General features: G+C 33.5%; 1 protein-coding gene across 5 annotated transcripts; it reads left to right on the top strand.

Moving 5' to 3' along the window:
• Positions 1 to 2,621: 2,621 nt before the first annotated feature.
• Positions 2,622 to 15,083, top strand: LOC114279530 (pyruvate kinase family protein). Of its 5 annotated transcripts, none has more exons than XM_028221785.2 (5): positions 2,622 to 2,825; positions 4,783 to 4,881; positions 11,404 to 11,837; positions 12,514 to 14,163; positions 14,697 to 15,083. In XM_028221785.2, exons 2-5 carry the CDS (start codon positions 4,822 to 4,824, stop codon positions 14,830 to 14,832), a joined length of 2,280 nt encoding a protein of 759 aa, XP_028077586.2. In that variant the 5' UTR covers positions 2,622 to 2,825; positions 4,783 to 4,821; the 3' UTR covers positions 14,833 to 15,083. The 5 variants fall into 5 exon arrangements, with proteins under 5 accessions (XP_028077586.2, XP_082739844.1, XP_082739849.1 ...); XM_082883718.1 differs by having other exon boundaries at positions 2,672 to 2,825; positions 12,511 to 14,163; XM_082883723.1 differs by lacking the exon at positions 2,622 to 2,825 and adding an exon at positions 2,883 to 2,981 and having other exon boundaries at positions 12,511 to 14,163.
• The last annotated feature ends 2,356 nt before the right edge of the window (positions 15,084 to 17,439 follow it).

Raw genomic sequence — 17,439 nt, 5'->3', positions numbered from 1 at the left:
TTGAAGCCACATCACCTTACATCTCTTTGTTGATCCACTGCTACTCAGATCTCGTAATAACCAATACTAATTGCCACGTGTACGATCAGGATTGAAGACTTGAATAGTCTTCCCATATTATCCTTATTTTGCCACGCGTCGAATTGTAATTGGCTTGTACAAAATATGTAGCCAACAGAATGTAATTATAACATACTAAAGAAGTACTAAATTTTCTTAGCAAATAATTATCAGACAAGAAAGAAAATGGAGAAGTGTTATGAGGAGATGGAAAACATCGAAAGGGAATTGACAACTAAACCTAGGGGACACATAATTTTGCCACAATGAGCAAAGCAATTTGCAACTCACATTGAAAGACCTATAAGAATACAACTTAATAACAATAAGAGAGGGAATAGGGTGTGGCAATGAAACTTTTTCTTTGAAATTGCTTTGAACTGGACGGCTGGTTAGTTCAATTCTTACCTTTGAAACCTCAAGGTGCCATATTATCCAGCCCTTACCTTTGATACCTTGAAAACCTAAGTTCTGGAACCTAAGCCCAACCTCAAGCGCCTAAAATTCTTGCTGCTAGAATTCCCAGAGTTTCTCTATAGCATAAAAATCCAGCAACCTCACACATTTCATTTTAGACCTCAAAAACATCCTTGAAGTATTAGCAATTTGATATTTAATCCATCTTTACAGTTGTATTTCACATTTTCAACCATCATGTTATCCAACTTTTGTTTATCAAAAAAAAAAAAAAAAAAAAAAAACCCTAAAAACTAGAGCCTTAGCCTAAAGTTCTCATAGAGAAGACAAACGAGATAAAGGAGGAAACATTACATCCGGTGCCTCCAATCCATCTTTATTCTTTAGTATTAAATGGTCAGTTTTCTAGTATTCCAAGTGGTGATGCAAGTAGTTTTTCAATCTTTTCATTCTTTTCTAAGAGTAGGTTTTTTAAACCAAGGAGTCCCCCATTGCCATGGATATGGAAACCTTATCCTGCATGTTGAGAAGTAACAGAAGCCCTTATAACAAGTGAAGCATAAAACCAAAGTTGGCAGGAAAAAATCATTTGCAGTGCTTAAATAATGTTCATGTCCCTCAAGAGCATCATATGAAACACATAATTCATTTTTTGACATTAGAATTATGCATGCAAAACCTTGACCAAATGCAAAATGAAGAAAAATAGTAGAAGTTAAATAAAGGGGCACTTACCAATCAAGCTGCAAATCTTGCAAAGCTCTGTTTAGTGCCTCTGGTACATCTTCTGGAGCATGATCACTACACCTGCATATCATTACATTTTTTATAAGAAATTAAAATCACCTTTGTGTTTCAGAAAAGATGAGACGTGAGAGACTCTAAACAGAGAGTAAAGCAACACTATACTATCATCTTAGCATACGCAAATACATATATATAATGATCTCTTTAATATTTTAATACCAGATTTAAGCAAAATAAAGATTGATTGAAACCAGAGTTTGGAGATAATAAACGAATCCTTGCGTTTCACGGTACCATCTTCAAACAACTTCTTCAAAACCAAACCAATCTACAAGGAAAAAAAAAAAAAAAAAAAAAAACAAGATCAATGCCTCCAAAATTGTTGGTAACGAGATGTAATGGCCGAAAGTGGTTGTCACCGATAAGAGGTAGTTGGCAATGGTTAAAGGTGATTATTGGCCACAATGAATGTTGGTCGAAAGTGATTGTGAATAGTCAGAGATAATGTTCAGTCAACCTGTTAAAGTAGTAATTGAAAGTGATTTTCAACAGAAAGTGGTGGCCAAAAATGTTTACTGCCGGTAAGAGGTAGTTGGTGGCAATGAAAAGTGGTTGGCAATAGAGGGATGTGATAGCCAAAGGTGGCTGACGAATGAAGTCATTGTTGGTGATGGTAGTTGATAGTGATGAGAATGAATGACAATGAAGTGTGTTTGGAGCAAATTTGTCGTCCTCGGCCCCCCACCTCATATCATATCGGAGGTGGAGATATGTTAGTTTTGTAGTTTTAAAAATAAAAAATTAATAAAAATAAAAGAATATAATATATTATAGATAACAATCTATATTTAATGAGAGTTAAAATATGTAATATGATAAATAAATAAATATTAAGTATAATATTTTAATATTTTGGTTTTATTATATTAAAAAATTTAAATTATATAAAATATATTTAATAAATAAAATTGAGGCTAAAACGGGAGAGCAATAAGTGGTAGTCAAAAAAGGCAAGAGAAAAAAGAAGAAATGAAAAAAAAAAAATTAAACAGAAAACAAAATCAACTTTTTTATGTTTACAAAATTTAATAAATTTTTTAAACTATTTATAACTTTTTAAAAATAAAAACAAAAATCAAATAAATTTTATTTATAACTTTTAAAAATTCTATAACTATATAAAAAAATCATAATAAATATAAAAGTTACCAAACATATATGAAATGAATAATATTATATATACCAATTAATATATTAACTAGTGTATTAATAAATAATGTGACATAATTTTAAAATTTTTGAATATTTATAATTTATATACTAAATAAGTCAATAATAATGATATAATACTAATTTATATATTAATTAATATACTAATGGATATATACAACATCACCACTGATATTAAAATGACTATCGAAGAGGAGGGTTATTGTCAAAAAAAAAAAAAAAAAAAAAAAAAAGGTTATAGTCAAAATCCGGAAATTTAAAAGATTCTGCCACATCAACCAGTTGAACCGATAGGCGAATCTGGCACGAGTCGGCCACACTCCTGGAAATTTGGGATCTCTCTCTCTCTCCCTCACTGTTGGAGTTACGGGGCAAGTTTTCCGACCTTGCACATGATTTTTTCTTGATTTATTTCTTGTTTAATTTCTCTTTTTCAAATTCGATTTGTGTCTTTTATCGTGTTTGATCGGTCGTACTGAGTTTCATCTAGTTTTCAAATGCTTTCATGGAATTTCACGTTTGCAGAGGTATTAGGTTTTAGATTTTGATATGAATGATGGGAAATGATACCATGGTTGTTTGCTAGGTTTGGTTCTTCATTAACTTTTTCTGTTTACGAAAACGAAAAATCATTTTTGTTTTTTTAAATAAAAATTGCAAGTTTTCATTCTTTTAATGCTAATAATAGACATGGACGCACTGAACTGAGTTCAATACCAATTTTCAATTTTGGAATCTAAGTAATAAGCAAATAACATCAAAAATAATTAAGTCCATGCAATTTGACATTTTTTTTTCAATACCCAATTCGAGCAAATATTTCTGCAGATTATGTAAATTTAAGTTCCTAGTAGACCTATATTCCACATGCTATTGTAAGCCTTAAAGGGTAATCTTTATTATGAATAATATTTCTATTTGTGTGCACAATGCTTAAGATTAGTATTTATTGTTAGGAGTTGTTAGACATTGTATGTGGCACTGTTGATGATGTACAAGCCGATGGCTGTATCTGATATATCCCTCTGGCATCCCGGGACTAGTTATTGTTCTAAAGAGTTCCAGGATTCTTTTTTTTTTGTTTTACTGATGTACCCTATATTTTTCGAGTTGGTTGTGTTACTTGTTTCTCGAATGTAGTGCATCACTGCGTAAGAAAAGATCAGCGTAGTTGTGCTTGGAAAATGCTAGTACTCGGTAGCTTCTCCAAGTATTGATGTAAACTGGCTTGTTTAACTTCTCAGTCCTTCTGACAATGGTTCTGAATTTTATTTTAGTTTTAAAATTTCTCACTAAGGAACTGGAATTGATTTGTGGATATTTCAGAAGATTTAGGAATATAAAATTTAAGCGTCAATTTGGGGTTTAATTTAGGCTTCTCTGGACATGGTCCATGCTGCCAGTTACCCATGCATGCCATAGAGGAAAGATCCTTTTTGTTAGTGATGAAGAATATAAATTATGCTTCCTATTTTACCTGTAATTTTGTGTTTTTCCATATTATGTTGCTCAAATTTCATGAATTTCTAAATAAGAGTGTTGGTTTCAAGATCTCTCATGGGAGTTCTATCTTCATCTCCTTGGGAATATTAGAGCATAAATCAGGCTTTTCTGAATTCTATACTGATGGTATTTCATGAATAAAAAAGGTAACATGAGATCCAATTGCATGGTTGCATTACTGGAGCACAATTGTATCTGCATTTTGATGTAACTGCGGATGAACTGCTGCTCCAGTTGATAATGAAGATAAAATTACTCCTTTACATAAAAATTTTGCCCCTATTTTCTTCTATCCTTATAAACATATTCTCCTCCCTTCTAAGAAGCATAGGCATGGGCATGGACACGTGTCATGACACGAACACGCAGACATGCATATTTTTTAAAAATGCAGAATACGGCATGGAGACATGTACAAAAAATATAATTTTATATATTTATTATATGTCATATTTTTAAATATTTTATTTTTATTTTATTTCAAATATTTAATTTCATTAAATTCTTCAACCTTGGGTATGCCATTTTGGTAAATTTTTCTTATTTAAGAAATGGTTCTTAGCGTGTCCTAGCATGCCCGACACGCTTCTAGCCTGTGTCCGTACCTGACACATGTCGAACACCTGCATGTGACCTCCGGAGAGGTGTCCGTGCCTCATAGCCTCCCTTGAAATAATTTGTTAGAAATTTATGTGATTATGTTGTGTTACATTTTCATATTGACACTTCAATACTTGATAGTAGGTTTCTTTGATCTCATGAATCATGACATTTATGTTCAAAATTTTCAGACAAGTTAAATTGTTTTGGTAGTCTATTTTGCAGGTTGGATGATATTCATTGGTGGTGGATACTGGCGTAGAGATGACGATGGGTTCATCCTCAATTTGTGTGGTTACTAATCAGGCAACACTTTCAAATTATGTAATTAGCCCTTCCCCGCAAAGCATGATGCATGCATAATTTAATGCATTTAGTGTGCCCTTATATATTAAATCCTTGCATCGCAGAGAAACTTCTTCTCTATGCAACTAAACTTTCTTGTGAAGTGATTGCTGTGGGGAACTATGGAAGCTAGGCTGCATATGGGTTGTCATCTGAATTGAGCAGTCAAATTTATTGTTCCACCAACACTGATGAACTCTTGTATGCACTGTTTGAAAGGAAGCCACTTAATACACTTGTAGCATAGAGATGAGCTTCACATTAGAACAGGCCTCTAAGAAGCACGGACACGGATGCGGATGCGGACACGAGACACGGTGATTTCAAAAAATGGGTACACGGACACGACGGGGACATGACAATAAAATATGTTTTCATATATTTTTATTTGCTATCTAGATTAATATTATATTCACAAATAATTATTATTAACAAAAATTAACTCTAATTTTATATTTAAAAAAATTAAATTAAATTAACACTTATAGTTTATATCTTTTTCTATGGATGATCTATTAAGTATTTAAATTTAAGAAAAAAATAATAAACATTCAACATTCATCAAAAGTACTAAATAAAATGGGAGAAAAGACAACTTGGCATGTCCCCAGTGGGTTCCCGAAGTGCCCCCGGCGTATCCTCTGAAAATAAATTAATTAAATGAGAGGACACGCCATGTGGTGTGTCCCATATGTGTCCCTGCCGTGTTTGTGTGTCGCCGAAGTGTCCATGTATCCAAGTCGACACAGATACAACACTTGTTTTGAAGTGTTGACGCTTCATAGAGAGTCCTGCTCTGCCTTTGCTTTTGTTTGAGAAGTCAATGTGATTTGTAGCATGCTTCTTTTTGCTCACTCTATTTTCCTTATTGATTTTCTTTCCCTAACTAGATTCTATCTTTGTTCTTTTGTGATAGATTTGGATGGAGTGTTGTATTTTAATACATAAGAGAATACAACATGCTACATGCCCAGTCAGATTTCTAGTTCAAACGTTTTGGATGAAGTTGTGTATGTCTTAAAGCAACATAAATGAATGATTGACATGTTTTTTAGTTCTGCAGGTTGTAGCCTAAAGACCTTTTTAAAAAATGGAGATACTTGTAGAAGAGAGCATAGTTATAGGTAGAGATTGCAATGGCCATGTAGGAATCGATAAATTAGGTTATGAGATGGTGCATGGTGGGTATGGTTTTCGTAATAGAAATAAGGCTAGAGGGAGTATTTTAGATTTTGTGTTAGTTTCTGACCTGGTGGTGGCCAATACTATGTATAAGAAAAGAGATGAGCATTTGATAACCTTTAAGAGTGGATCAATTAGGAGCCAAATAGATTACTTTCTAGTAAGAAAAGTGGACTATCTAAAATGCAGCAACTATAAGGTGATTCCTAGAGAGAGCTTGATGTCTCAACACAGGATCTTGGTACTAGATTTATGCTTTAAGGGATAATACCAAGCTAAGAAGGATATTGGGTGTCATACGACGAGATGGTGGGACCTAAAAAGGGATTAGCTGGAAGTATTTAAGAATATCATGAATATAGAAGATACTTGGAACTTGGAAGATGATGCTAACACTATGTAGAACTCGATGGCCAATTGTATGAGGGAATCTCAAGAGAAGTCCTGGGAGAGTCGAAAGGAAAGGGATCCAATTCTAAGGAAACTTGGTGGTGGAGGGAGCAGGTTCAAATAGTACTAAAGACGAAAAATGAGTGCTTTAAAAAGTGGCAGAATGATAGAACTGAGGAAAACCTTAAGTGTTACAGATTGGCTAATAGGGAGGTCAAAAAAGTAGTAAGAGAGGCTAAGTTGAAAGCCTAGGATGACCTATAAACTAGACTATATAGTAAGGAGGGAGAGAAGAGAATATACAAACTTACTAAGATGAGAGAGAGGAAAACAAGAGATTTTAATCAGGTCAAGTGCATCAAATTGAGGACTCTAAGGTGTTGGTGAAGGAAGAAAAGATTAAGGAGAGGTGGAAGAACTATTTTGAGAAGTTAAATGAGGAACATGGAAGTAGCCAAAAGGGGAGGAAGTAGCCAGTAATAAGGAAAACCAAGACTACAGGTTCTATCACAGGATTAGGAACTTTGAAGTGGAGATTGCACTTAAGAAGATGAAATCGAATAAAGCTTTAGGACCCGATAATATTCCTATTGAAGCTGAGAAATGTTTGTGTAAAAAGGGGGTTGCTTGGTTGACTAGTTATTTCAGAAGATTTTGTTGACCAGGAAATTGGCAGAGCAGTGGAAGAAGAGTATTTTAGTGTCAATCTATAAGAATAAAGATGATGTCCAGAATTGCAACAACTATAGAGGAATCAAGCTAATGTGTTATATAATGAAAGTGTGGGAGAGAGTGATGGAACGTCGATTGCGAGATATAATAGAGGTGTTAGAGAATCAATTTGGTTTATGCTAGGTAGGTCAACAATGAAAGCAATTTATCTTTTGAGGAGAGTAATAGAAAAGTATAGAGAGAAGAAAATAGACATTCATATGGTTTTTATCGATCTTGAGAAAGCATATGATAGAGTGACTTGGGATATAATCTAGTGGGTGTTAGAGAAGAAAGGGGTGACAAGAGGGTACATTGATGTGATTAAGGACATGCAAGGTTTCAAAATGCGGTGTTACGTAACGGTTGTGGCCATAGGCACTACGCGTTACTCCTGCCTTTGCGCTGTGATTGAGATTCACAGGTGTGTTGGCCGTGGCGGCTGTCGTAGCGGCTGTAATGGTGCCATAACGGCCGTAACAGCCCGTTACGTAACAATTTGGAACTGTTTCTTTCGAAAAAAGCTGGAAATGGGGGAAATAGGTCTAGGTTGAACGCCTCAAGTGCGCATCTTGCGCACTGAACATTTATTTCCAGGGAGGCCTAACTGGATTACCAAAAAAATAAAAGGAAAAATGGAAAACAAAGGAAACTTGGCTTAAATGCTTCGAATCAAAGATACATACCAAGAGATACAATTCTTTCGCTTATACAATTGAAGTATAATTCAAAATTCGAAGAAATCTGGGCTGCGATCTTCGATGTTTAGGGTTTTGCAGGTATCTTTTGTCCTCTCTCTCTCTCTATCACGTTCTTTGTCTCTATTTTTTTCTCTCATTGGGTTGTCTCTCTCTCTATATATATATCTGTGGGTATAGAGTGAGGCTCTTTGACTTCTTGATAATGACTGGTCTTTATTATAATATAATGGCATTTATGTATTTATTATTTAAAGCTCTCTCTGTTGCTCTTTCCAACTTTCCCCAGAACCTTCATAATTTAATAAAAGAGAATGACCCTTAGTATTATCTTTATTTGAAATCAATAGCTATCTTTATTATATTATATATAGGTCTGTGTTTAGAATTTCAATGACACTTTTTAAGATCATTTTTTTTACAGGTTATTATTTTAAAAACTATTTATGTTATAATTAATTTATTTTATATTTTATAAAAGTTAAAAAAAAAAAAAAAAAAAAAAAAGCCAAAACTCAAAAAGCTTATTATTTAACAAACTATTTGTGTCAATTTTTGTTGATTAGTTTATTTTATTTTTATTTACAGGTTATTTAAAAAGAGAATGAATATTCAAGTGATCTAAATTCAAAAAAATAATTCTTTAAAATTTATTTTTTAATTTTTATATGATTACATTAGCATGTATAATTTATTTTTTAAAACTATTCAAGTTAAAATTTGCATATACTTCCGCAAGTATAATAATTAAAAATAATAATTTTATACATCTAAGTCTAATAAATTTTTTTTTTTGCCACAAGCGTAATATGAATTTATGACATATGAAGTCATTAATTATTAAAATAAAATGTAAAAAACTTAGGCTCCGTTTGGTAAGCCTCTCAAATTATAGTTCCACCCATTGATTTGAGCGTGGTGTTTGTTTTGAGCTTTCAAATCATAATTCTACACCCATTTTTCAAAACTCAATTCAAAACATAATCATTATTTTTCAAAACTCATAACCAAACACATAATTCAAAACTCTTTTCAAAACTCAATTCAAATCAATATTTTAATTTTGTTAAGATTTTAAATATTTTAATAGTTAAATATGTTACAATTTTTTTAATGTTTTAATTTTTTGAATATTTTTAAATATTACGATTTTAATGTTTTAAATTTTAAAATATTTTATAAAAATAAATTCAAACTCTATTTTATAAAAAGATTTCTAAATATTTTAATTTTTTTTGTTACGTATTTGGTTACGATTTAAGTGTAGAGTTGTGAAAGTAGTACGGAGTTTCGAGTTATGTGTTTGGTTATGAGTTTTAAAAATAATTTCTTAATTGAATTTTGTTTTAAGTGTTTGGTTACGATTTGAGTGTAGAGTTGTTTTTAAATTTTAAATATTAAAATTTTAAATTATTTAAATTTTTTGAATATTTAAATTATTTAAATTTTTACGATTTAAATTTTTTGAATATTTATTTTAATTTTTTACTTATTAAATTTTTTAGATTATTTAAATTATTTAAATATTTATGATTTAAATTTTTTGAATATTTATTTTGAATATTTTTTTATTTCCTTTGTAGTATTTTAAATTAAAAAATTGATTAATGTTATTTTCTGTTAATAATAAATTTTTTTAATTGAATTTTAAAAAGAGTTTGGTTATGAGTGTTAATCAGAATTTTCAATAGTGTGAAAGTAGTGTGTTTTGTTATGAGTTTTAATAATTTGAATTAAGTTTTAAAAACTCTTTCCAAAACTCATAACTAAACAAATTTTCTTACTTCACATGTCAAATCAAACTTTCAAAATTCAATTCCATACTTAATTCAAAACTCAATTCAACACTCTATTCAAAAATCATAACCAAACAAATTTTCTACACTCAAATCATAATTTCAAAATACACAAACTCAAAAAACAACTCATATTCTCAAATCGTAGTTAGAAAGTCTTACCAAACGGAGCCTTAGTTTATAGTGATTAAAAATATGAAATATATTGGATCATACTTAAAAAATTACAAAAATTGATCAATATTTATTTTAAAACCCAATAAATATGATTATAGAAAGAAAAAAATCTACGTATCGGTAAGTTTTTTTCAAATTGTGTGAAGAATAAAAAAATTCACGATTCCGGTTACCACAACCGTTACGCTACGGCCTTTACACCTCGCAACTGTAACCACAACCACGTCACCGCCACCGTTACGGCGACCGCAACCGCTTTTTAGGACCTTGGGGACATGAATGAAGGTGTGGTGATCACTATTAGATCACCCGCTGAAGAGACAAGTGAATTTTCAATTACTGTGGGGTTACACCAAAGATCAATCTTAAGCCCTTATCTTTTTGCTTTAGATATGGATGAGTTGATGAGAAATGTTCAAAATGATATGCCATGGTGTATGCTTTTGCAGATGATATCATGTTAGTAGATAAGATTAGAGAAGGAGTTAACACTAAGCTGGAGACGTGGAGATAAACACTTGATTCCAAAAGATTTAGGATAAGCAGAATAAAAACAGAGTATATGGAGTGTAATTTTAAGAGTGAATATTTTCGTTATTTAGGATCTATCATCACAACAGTAGGGGAGATTGGAGCTGATGTGGTCCATAGAATTAAGGCAGTGTGACTTAAGTGGAGGAGTGCGTTTAGGATACTGTGTGATAAACGAGTACCTACTAGACTAAAAGGAAAGTTCTATAGAACGGCTATTAGACCAGCAATGTTGTATGGGACGGAATGTTGGACAACTAAGAAATAACATGCAGATAAGATGAGTGTTGCTAATATGAAGATGCTAAAGTGCATGTGTGGTAAAACTAAAAAAGATAGAATTAAGAATGAGTATATTCGTGAATGGGTAGAAGTAGCATCGGTTGAAGATAAGTTGAGAGAGAATAGATTGAGATGGTTTGATCATTTACAACGGAGGCCAACAGAGGCAATAGTAAAGAGATGTGATACAGTGCGGTAGATAGAAGTGTTAGGGGAAGGGGTAGACCTAGATTGACGTGGGCGCGTGTAGTAAATAGAGAAATAAATCTTCTTAGTTTGACTAACTAAATGGCCATTGATAGAGTCAAGTGGAGGAAAAGGATTCATGTAACTGATCTCATTTGATGGGACTTAAGGCTTGGTTTGGTTTGGTTTGGTTACAAAAGGAATTCAAAAATGTTTAGGGGAGATGGAAATATTAATGATGACTACGGCCCAGAATAATCTTGTAGTATTGTTTTTCCAATCCACTAAGCCTACATCAGTGTCTCTCTCAAGTAATCCTCTTGTTATGCATTGACCTCCCCTCAACTGTCTATACATATATCAGTAGAGCTCTGTTTACCCAATATTGTTAATGAGTCTTAGTTCTCTTTTTATTTTACTTTATTCTGTTTTATGTGTGGCAATATTCCTCTGTTTAAGCTACTCTGCCTGAATATACCGCTTCTCAGGAGCTGCAATTCAATTCTGTTAACGTGTTTGCTGAGCCTGGGTATATTCCTCATTTACAGGCCATTCAGACAGCTAATACCTCAAATTTTAGATCCACCAACTTTTTGGGGAAGTTCACTTATCAGCCATCTATACTTCACTTAAAAGAGCGAGTTTTTAGGGATAAAATTGCTCAACTCTTAAAAAGACAACGAAGAAACCCAGCTCCGACGACGATTGTCTTTGCTATTCCAAATGAGAATGATGAAGCTGAAAGAGGCATTTCTCATACTTTCACTGATGATCAGATGCTTACAGCTTCAGAGAATAATGGGAATTTTAAAGATCCTGGGGATGAAGTTGTTGCTAGCCTATCACAGTTAGGATCAGGCCTCTCTCAAAATGCTGTTAGCCTGGAGAACCAAGCAGACCTTCTTGATAAGCTAAAGGCTGTTCAATTACATGTATTAGCAATGGAACAATGGAATGCTTCTCGACTTAAACTGTGTCACAGGTACATCTATACTGTTTCATGGCTAATATAATGGTTAATGTTGATGGAATTTTTTCATCATTATTGATAATCTCCTATGGGTTTTTTTAACTGGAACAACTATTAAGCATGCATCACCATCCATTGATGTTACCCACCATCTCTTTAAGGAATATTTAGACTGAATCCTATACTATTTAGTTATTGATAGATCTATTTATTTATTATGTCTTGTTTCATGCTTTATGTTTGCCACTAATTGAAAGTGCTTGATTCGTGTGCCCTCATGGAAGTGTTGTGGCCGCAGAATTTCACAATCTCTTGCTTCATATTGGTAATATTGAATTCATCTCCTAACTATTCACACTTGATTGCAACATTGCTGTGATGATTAATTTGTGCTCCATATACAAGGTGTTTATTGATTTAATGCTTTTTGCTGACAACATATGAATGTTTTGAGACTTGTAATGCTGGCAGGTAATATCTTATTATGTATGCTTAGATTTCTTAATTGTCTAATAATTTTGTTGAAATCATGATGTCAATGAAAGTTTAAAATATTGGGAGGTGAAGAACTAGAATGCATTGTAGAAACAAATTCCAATATAATGTTTTTAATATTTTCTTCTTCTTTATTAGTTTATTTGTGTGGTGCGAATTTGCAAGTGCCTAATTCATGGTTTGCTTGTAGCAGAAAATATTTGGTGAGTGCTGCAAACTTAATACATTATTTGGCATTAAAATGCCTTGATGTTGAGCAGCTTAAAGAAGATCTTTCTTCCATTGGACTTATGAATTTAGAGACCATCAATTCCCATGTCCTTGCAAGTCTTTCTGCTGGTACGCAGATGTTAGAAAACTTGAAATCTAACTCTTTAGATAGAAAAGAGAGTGTAGTTGAAGGGATTTTCACTCAAAAGAGTTCGGATATACAAAAAAAGGGGGAATTCACAATTAATGTAATGAGGGAAAAGGCCTGCTTTAATAAGGAGTCGCTATTGGGTCCACTTCAAGAAGAGAGAACTACTCATATCATGGTAACAGTTGGCCAGGAAGTGCTAGAAAGTGAAACACTTATAACTGATCTTGTCGCAACCGGAACCACTATTATCCGTATCAACTGCGCACATGGAAACCCAAGTGTATGGAGTGAGATAATCAGAAGGGTGAAAAGAAGTTCTCAAATGCTGGAGAAACCATGTCGAATTCTCATGGATTTAGCTGGACCAAAGCTCCGAACAGGTAAGCTGAAGGCTGGTCCTTGTGCAATGAAAATATCTCCTAAGAAGAATGCTAGAGGAGAAGTGATCTTCCCTGCTCAAGTTTGGCTGTGTCCCAAACAAGCAGGCCCCCCACCTGCTAATTTATCTCCTGATGCTGTCATCTCTGTAGATGGTCAAGAATTTCTCAGTAAGCTTGAGTTAGGTGATGCTGTGAAATTTTTTGATGCTAGAGGAAAGCAAAGGATACTAAAGATCTCGCAGAAGTTTCCTGTGTTTTCTGGTGTTGGGTTGATGGCAGAGTGTTCAAAGACTGCTTATGTGCAGTCAGGAACGGAATTGTATATTAAGGGAAAGAAAGGGAAGTTCACTGTAGGACTCATGGTAGATATCCCCGCTGTAGAGCCGTTTGTCAGATTGAGAGTTGGAGACTTGCTAATCATATCACGAGATAGCTCAGATGATCAAATTGCATCAACTGGAGCCACAATTGGTGCTCACAAGATAACTTGTTCTTCTGGGTATCTTTTTGATTCAGTGAAACCTGGACAGCCCATTGCTTTTGATGATGGTAAGATATGGGGTATGATACAAGGAACTAGTATTTCAGAGATTATTGTGTCAATCACTCATGCAGGTCTGAGAGGTACTAAACTTGGCTCAGAAAAGTCCATTAACATCCCAGAGAGCAATATTCGGTTTGAAGGCCTCACTTCAAAGGATCTCAAGGATCTTGATTTTGTTGCTTCTCATGCTGATATGGTGGGGGTATCATTTGTTCGAGATGTTCGTGACATCATTGTGCTTCGCCAAGAGCTTGAAAAACGGAGACTTCAAAACTTGGGGATTATTTTAAAAATCGAGACAAAAGGAGGGTTTGAGAACTTGCCCCTTATGTTATTGGAGGCCATGAAGTCCCCAAATCCTTTAGGGGTTATGATTGCCAGGGGAGATCTGGCAGTGGAGTGTGGGTGGGAAAGGCTGGCTGATATACAGGAAGAAATTATATCCATTTGTAGTGCTGCTCACATACCAGTCATCTGGGCAACTCAGGTGCTGGAGTCGCTTGTCAAGTCTGGTGTGCCCACAAGAGCTGAGATTACTGATGTGGCCAGTGGAAGGAGGTAAGTAGATGTGTTGATGCTTTCTTATCTTGATTGTCTGATGCTTCATTTGTTTGCTAAAAAAAGAGTGGGATTAATGTTTTGCAACACAAGATATCTGAATATTTTGGGTCAGCCAAAGCACAAAGCACAATTCAACTTAGCCTAATGTGTTGAATTTATTGTTATAGACATGAAATTTAAAATCCAAATGCTAATTTTTTGAACAGATAATTATCCTAAAGAAGTTATCCTTTGGAAATTGATTTTTTTTTTTTTTTTTTTTTTTTTAATGCTTGACTAGATGAATATGCAAATTTGTTAATTGGTATCGTTGCAACCAATTTTTTGACTTGTCCAATAACAGCGACTTTGCATAGGTATTGCAAAGGCTAGGTCTTCAGACTCTGTTATTTACCCGTTGCTCATAATTGACAGGCAGCAATACTGTGTCATGTGCCCCTTTTATATTTCTTGGTTTGGTTTGGAAAGCTATCATACCTTAATAGCTGAATAAGGACAACAATTGAGGATTACCAGTTTTTCTTTGGCAGGTCAAGTTGCATCATGTTGAACAAAGGGAAACATATCCTCGAAGCTGTATCGACATTGGATAACATTTTGCATGGCAACTCTACAAAGGTGAAAGCTGAATTAAAGCCTCTGATAATATCCAATCACCTATTTTAATTCATTTTATCGTCTCTGGCTATTTTGGTTGTGTTCCCAGCCGTCTGATTTCCATGTATGATAACACCACCAAGAGTTTTTTTTTTTTTTTGCTCCTATGTAATCTAGGAAACTTAAGGCTTGGTTGGATTTGGTTTATGTGATCTAGGGAACTTAACAATATTTTAGATACCTGAGGCTCTATGTAATCTATTTTAGATACATGAGGCTCTGTACATACATAATTTTTGTAATCTAGGGAATTTTATCTACTTTTTGGATGGGTTTGTAGGTGCAATTTTGCCAACTCAAATGGTTGAGGGTTGCTGCTGTGGCCCAAGGCACAGCAGGACTGTTGTGACTTGTTTTTGGAGTTTTTTGCGAGTTTCTTTTGATTATTCGAACAGTTCATATTGTACGATTCGTTGAGCAAAACATCCATGAAAAACTCAAAATTATTCGGATATTTGTAACCTGATGATCAAGTTTTAATTATTTTTAAAAAATTATTAAGGCCTAGTTTGGGATCTTCCAAAAAGATAAAAAAACAAAAAATTACTAAAAAGTTAAAAAGTTATCACTATTCATCAAAAATAAAATTATAAACAAATTATTTTTATACAAAAAAGTACAACTCACTCTGCCGTGAGTTTCCTTTTGCTGACTTTGTTGAAAATAAATTACACAGACAGAGGCAAGCGTAAAGACGGTGCTGCTCGGGTTGTGGGGGGCCATCACGAGTCCCATTTTAATAATCTGAACCGTTGAATGTGTAGAACTCGTCGAGTACTTTAAGTTTAAAAAAAAATCACATTGATTAGATATTTCTAACTACATGATCAAATCAATTTTGTATAAACAAAATGGATGGTGCTATAGTAAACAGTTGAAAAAAAAATTATCCGATCAGATAGCTATCGATATCTGATCAATGTGATTTTTCACAAGTATATAGTACTTAACGAGTTCTATATATTGCCTGTTCCGATTAGCAAAAAAAGACTCGTGGTGGGTCCCCACGGACCGAATAACACCGTCCATTCAATGGCCAAAAGGAGGGAATCATCATTTTAGGCTACACGCTGCACGCCGTCCCTTACCTCATGGTACCGTACAACCTATTTTATTTCAATCTTTCCCTATACACTAATTTATATAATTTTTTAATACACATTTTTTCATAAAAAGTCAAAAAGTTATCCCAAACAATCATATTTTTTCCCTCAACTTTTTAATCCAAAAATTCAAAAATTACACTTATTTAGGACACCCCAAACAACCTCTAAAATTGTGTTAACCGTCTATTTTTAAAAAAATAAATGTGCTCTTGTTATTAGCTATGTTACATGAATTCTTCTATTTCTCCCACGGTACTCGTGTCCACCGAATATGACATAGGTAAGAGTATGAGATATGTGTCCGATACTCGTATCTAATTTAGACACTCAAATCCTTTAATTTGTGACAATACATAAAAAAAGAAGAAACTCACATTTGTTGGTAAAGAAATATTTTTACCCTCTCACAAGAATTAGATATAAAAATTTCATATATATATTTTTTAATCTTATTTAATTTTTAGTATATTTTTACATAATTTACAACATCTCATCCAATAATATTATATAATATGTAATATATATATATATATATATATATATGCATATGACGTGTTTCCGTACCCATATCCAAATTTGGATATGTATTCCAAAAGCTTAAAATTTAAATTTATGAAAGTCCGACCCTTAGACATATACCCATACCTAATACTCGTACTCGAGTCTATATAACGTAGGTTATGAGGCTACATATATCCAATCAATTTAATTTTTTATATGAATGATTTACTCGATGAACCTTACGATACGAACGGTTTGGATCATTCAAAAAGGTTCGGGACAAGGCCCCATAGCTGCTCACGGATCCCCAACTCCACTATTCCATGGTCCTAGAAGCAAAAGTGGATCTGCTTAACCAGTACTGGCAGCAGCTGCATAACAATGAAATTGAAATGCATTGGCTTAACCTCAACAATACCGAGGAACTGCAATTGCAAGACCGGATTCGCAAACTATAGCAAGAACTCAATTCTCTTTCGAGACAAATAGAGTAGAATTCCAGCTGAGTGGTCATGACTTTTGATACTAGGTGGTTAGTATTACAACCATTATCCTGGGCACTTGGGTGTGGTTATTCCATTTCAGTAACACTTCCGTATTATACCTCAGGGAAGAATGCCATGTATTATAATCTGCCAATGTTATCAGGGCCAAATTCTGGATTCACAGTTAGTTGCCATGTGCTCATTGTCAAAGCAAAATTGCAGCCAAACTAATGGTTTAGTTATAGAAACTTGAACATGCAACAGGGAACGATATTTCAAGTTCTCCAATTATTATCAATGATCATGGAATGGCATTCTTTCGTCTCTGTTGCTGCAAGTCAAACTCACCCTGAATCCAGATTCATCACAAGTAGGGTTGTAAAATAAATTAAACTAATCAAGTTCAACTCGATAAAAATTCATTTAAGATCACCTTGTTAAAACTCGTTTGAAATCAGCTCATTTTGTATACAAGCCAAGTTTTAATACATTTTAAAAGTTTGCCAAGTTTTCAAATCATGTTT

This window comes from Camellia sinensis, chromosome 1 (assembly GCF_055761805.1).
Source record: "Camellia sinensis isolate YWXY chromosome 1, ASM5576180v1, whole genome shotgun sequence".
NCBI classification, from domain to species: domain Eukaryota; kingdom Viridiplantae; phylum Streptophyta; class Magnoliopsida; order Ericales; family Theaceae; genus Camellia; species Camellia sinensis.
This window is presented reverse-complemented; position numbering and strand designations above follow the sequence as displayed.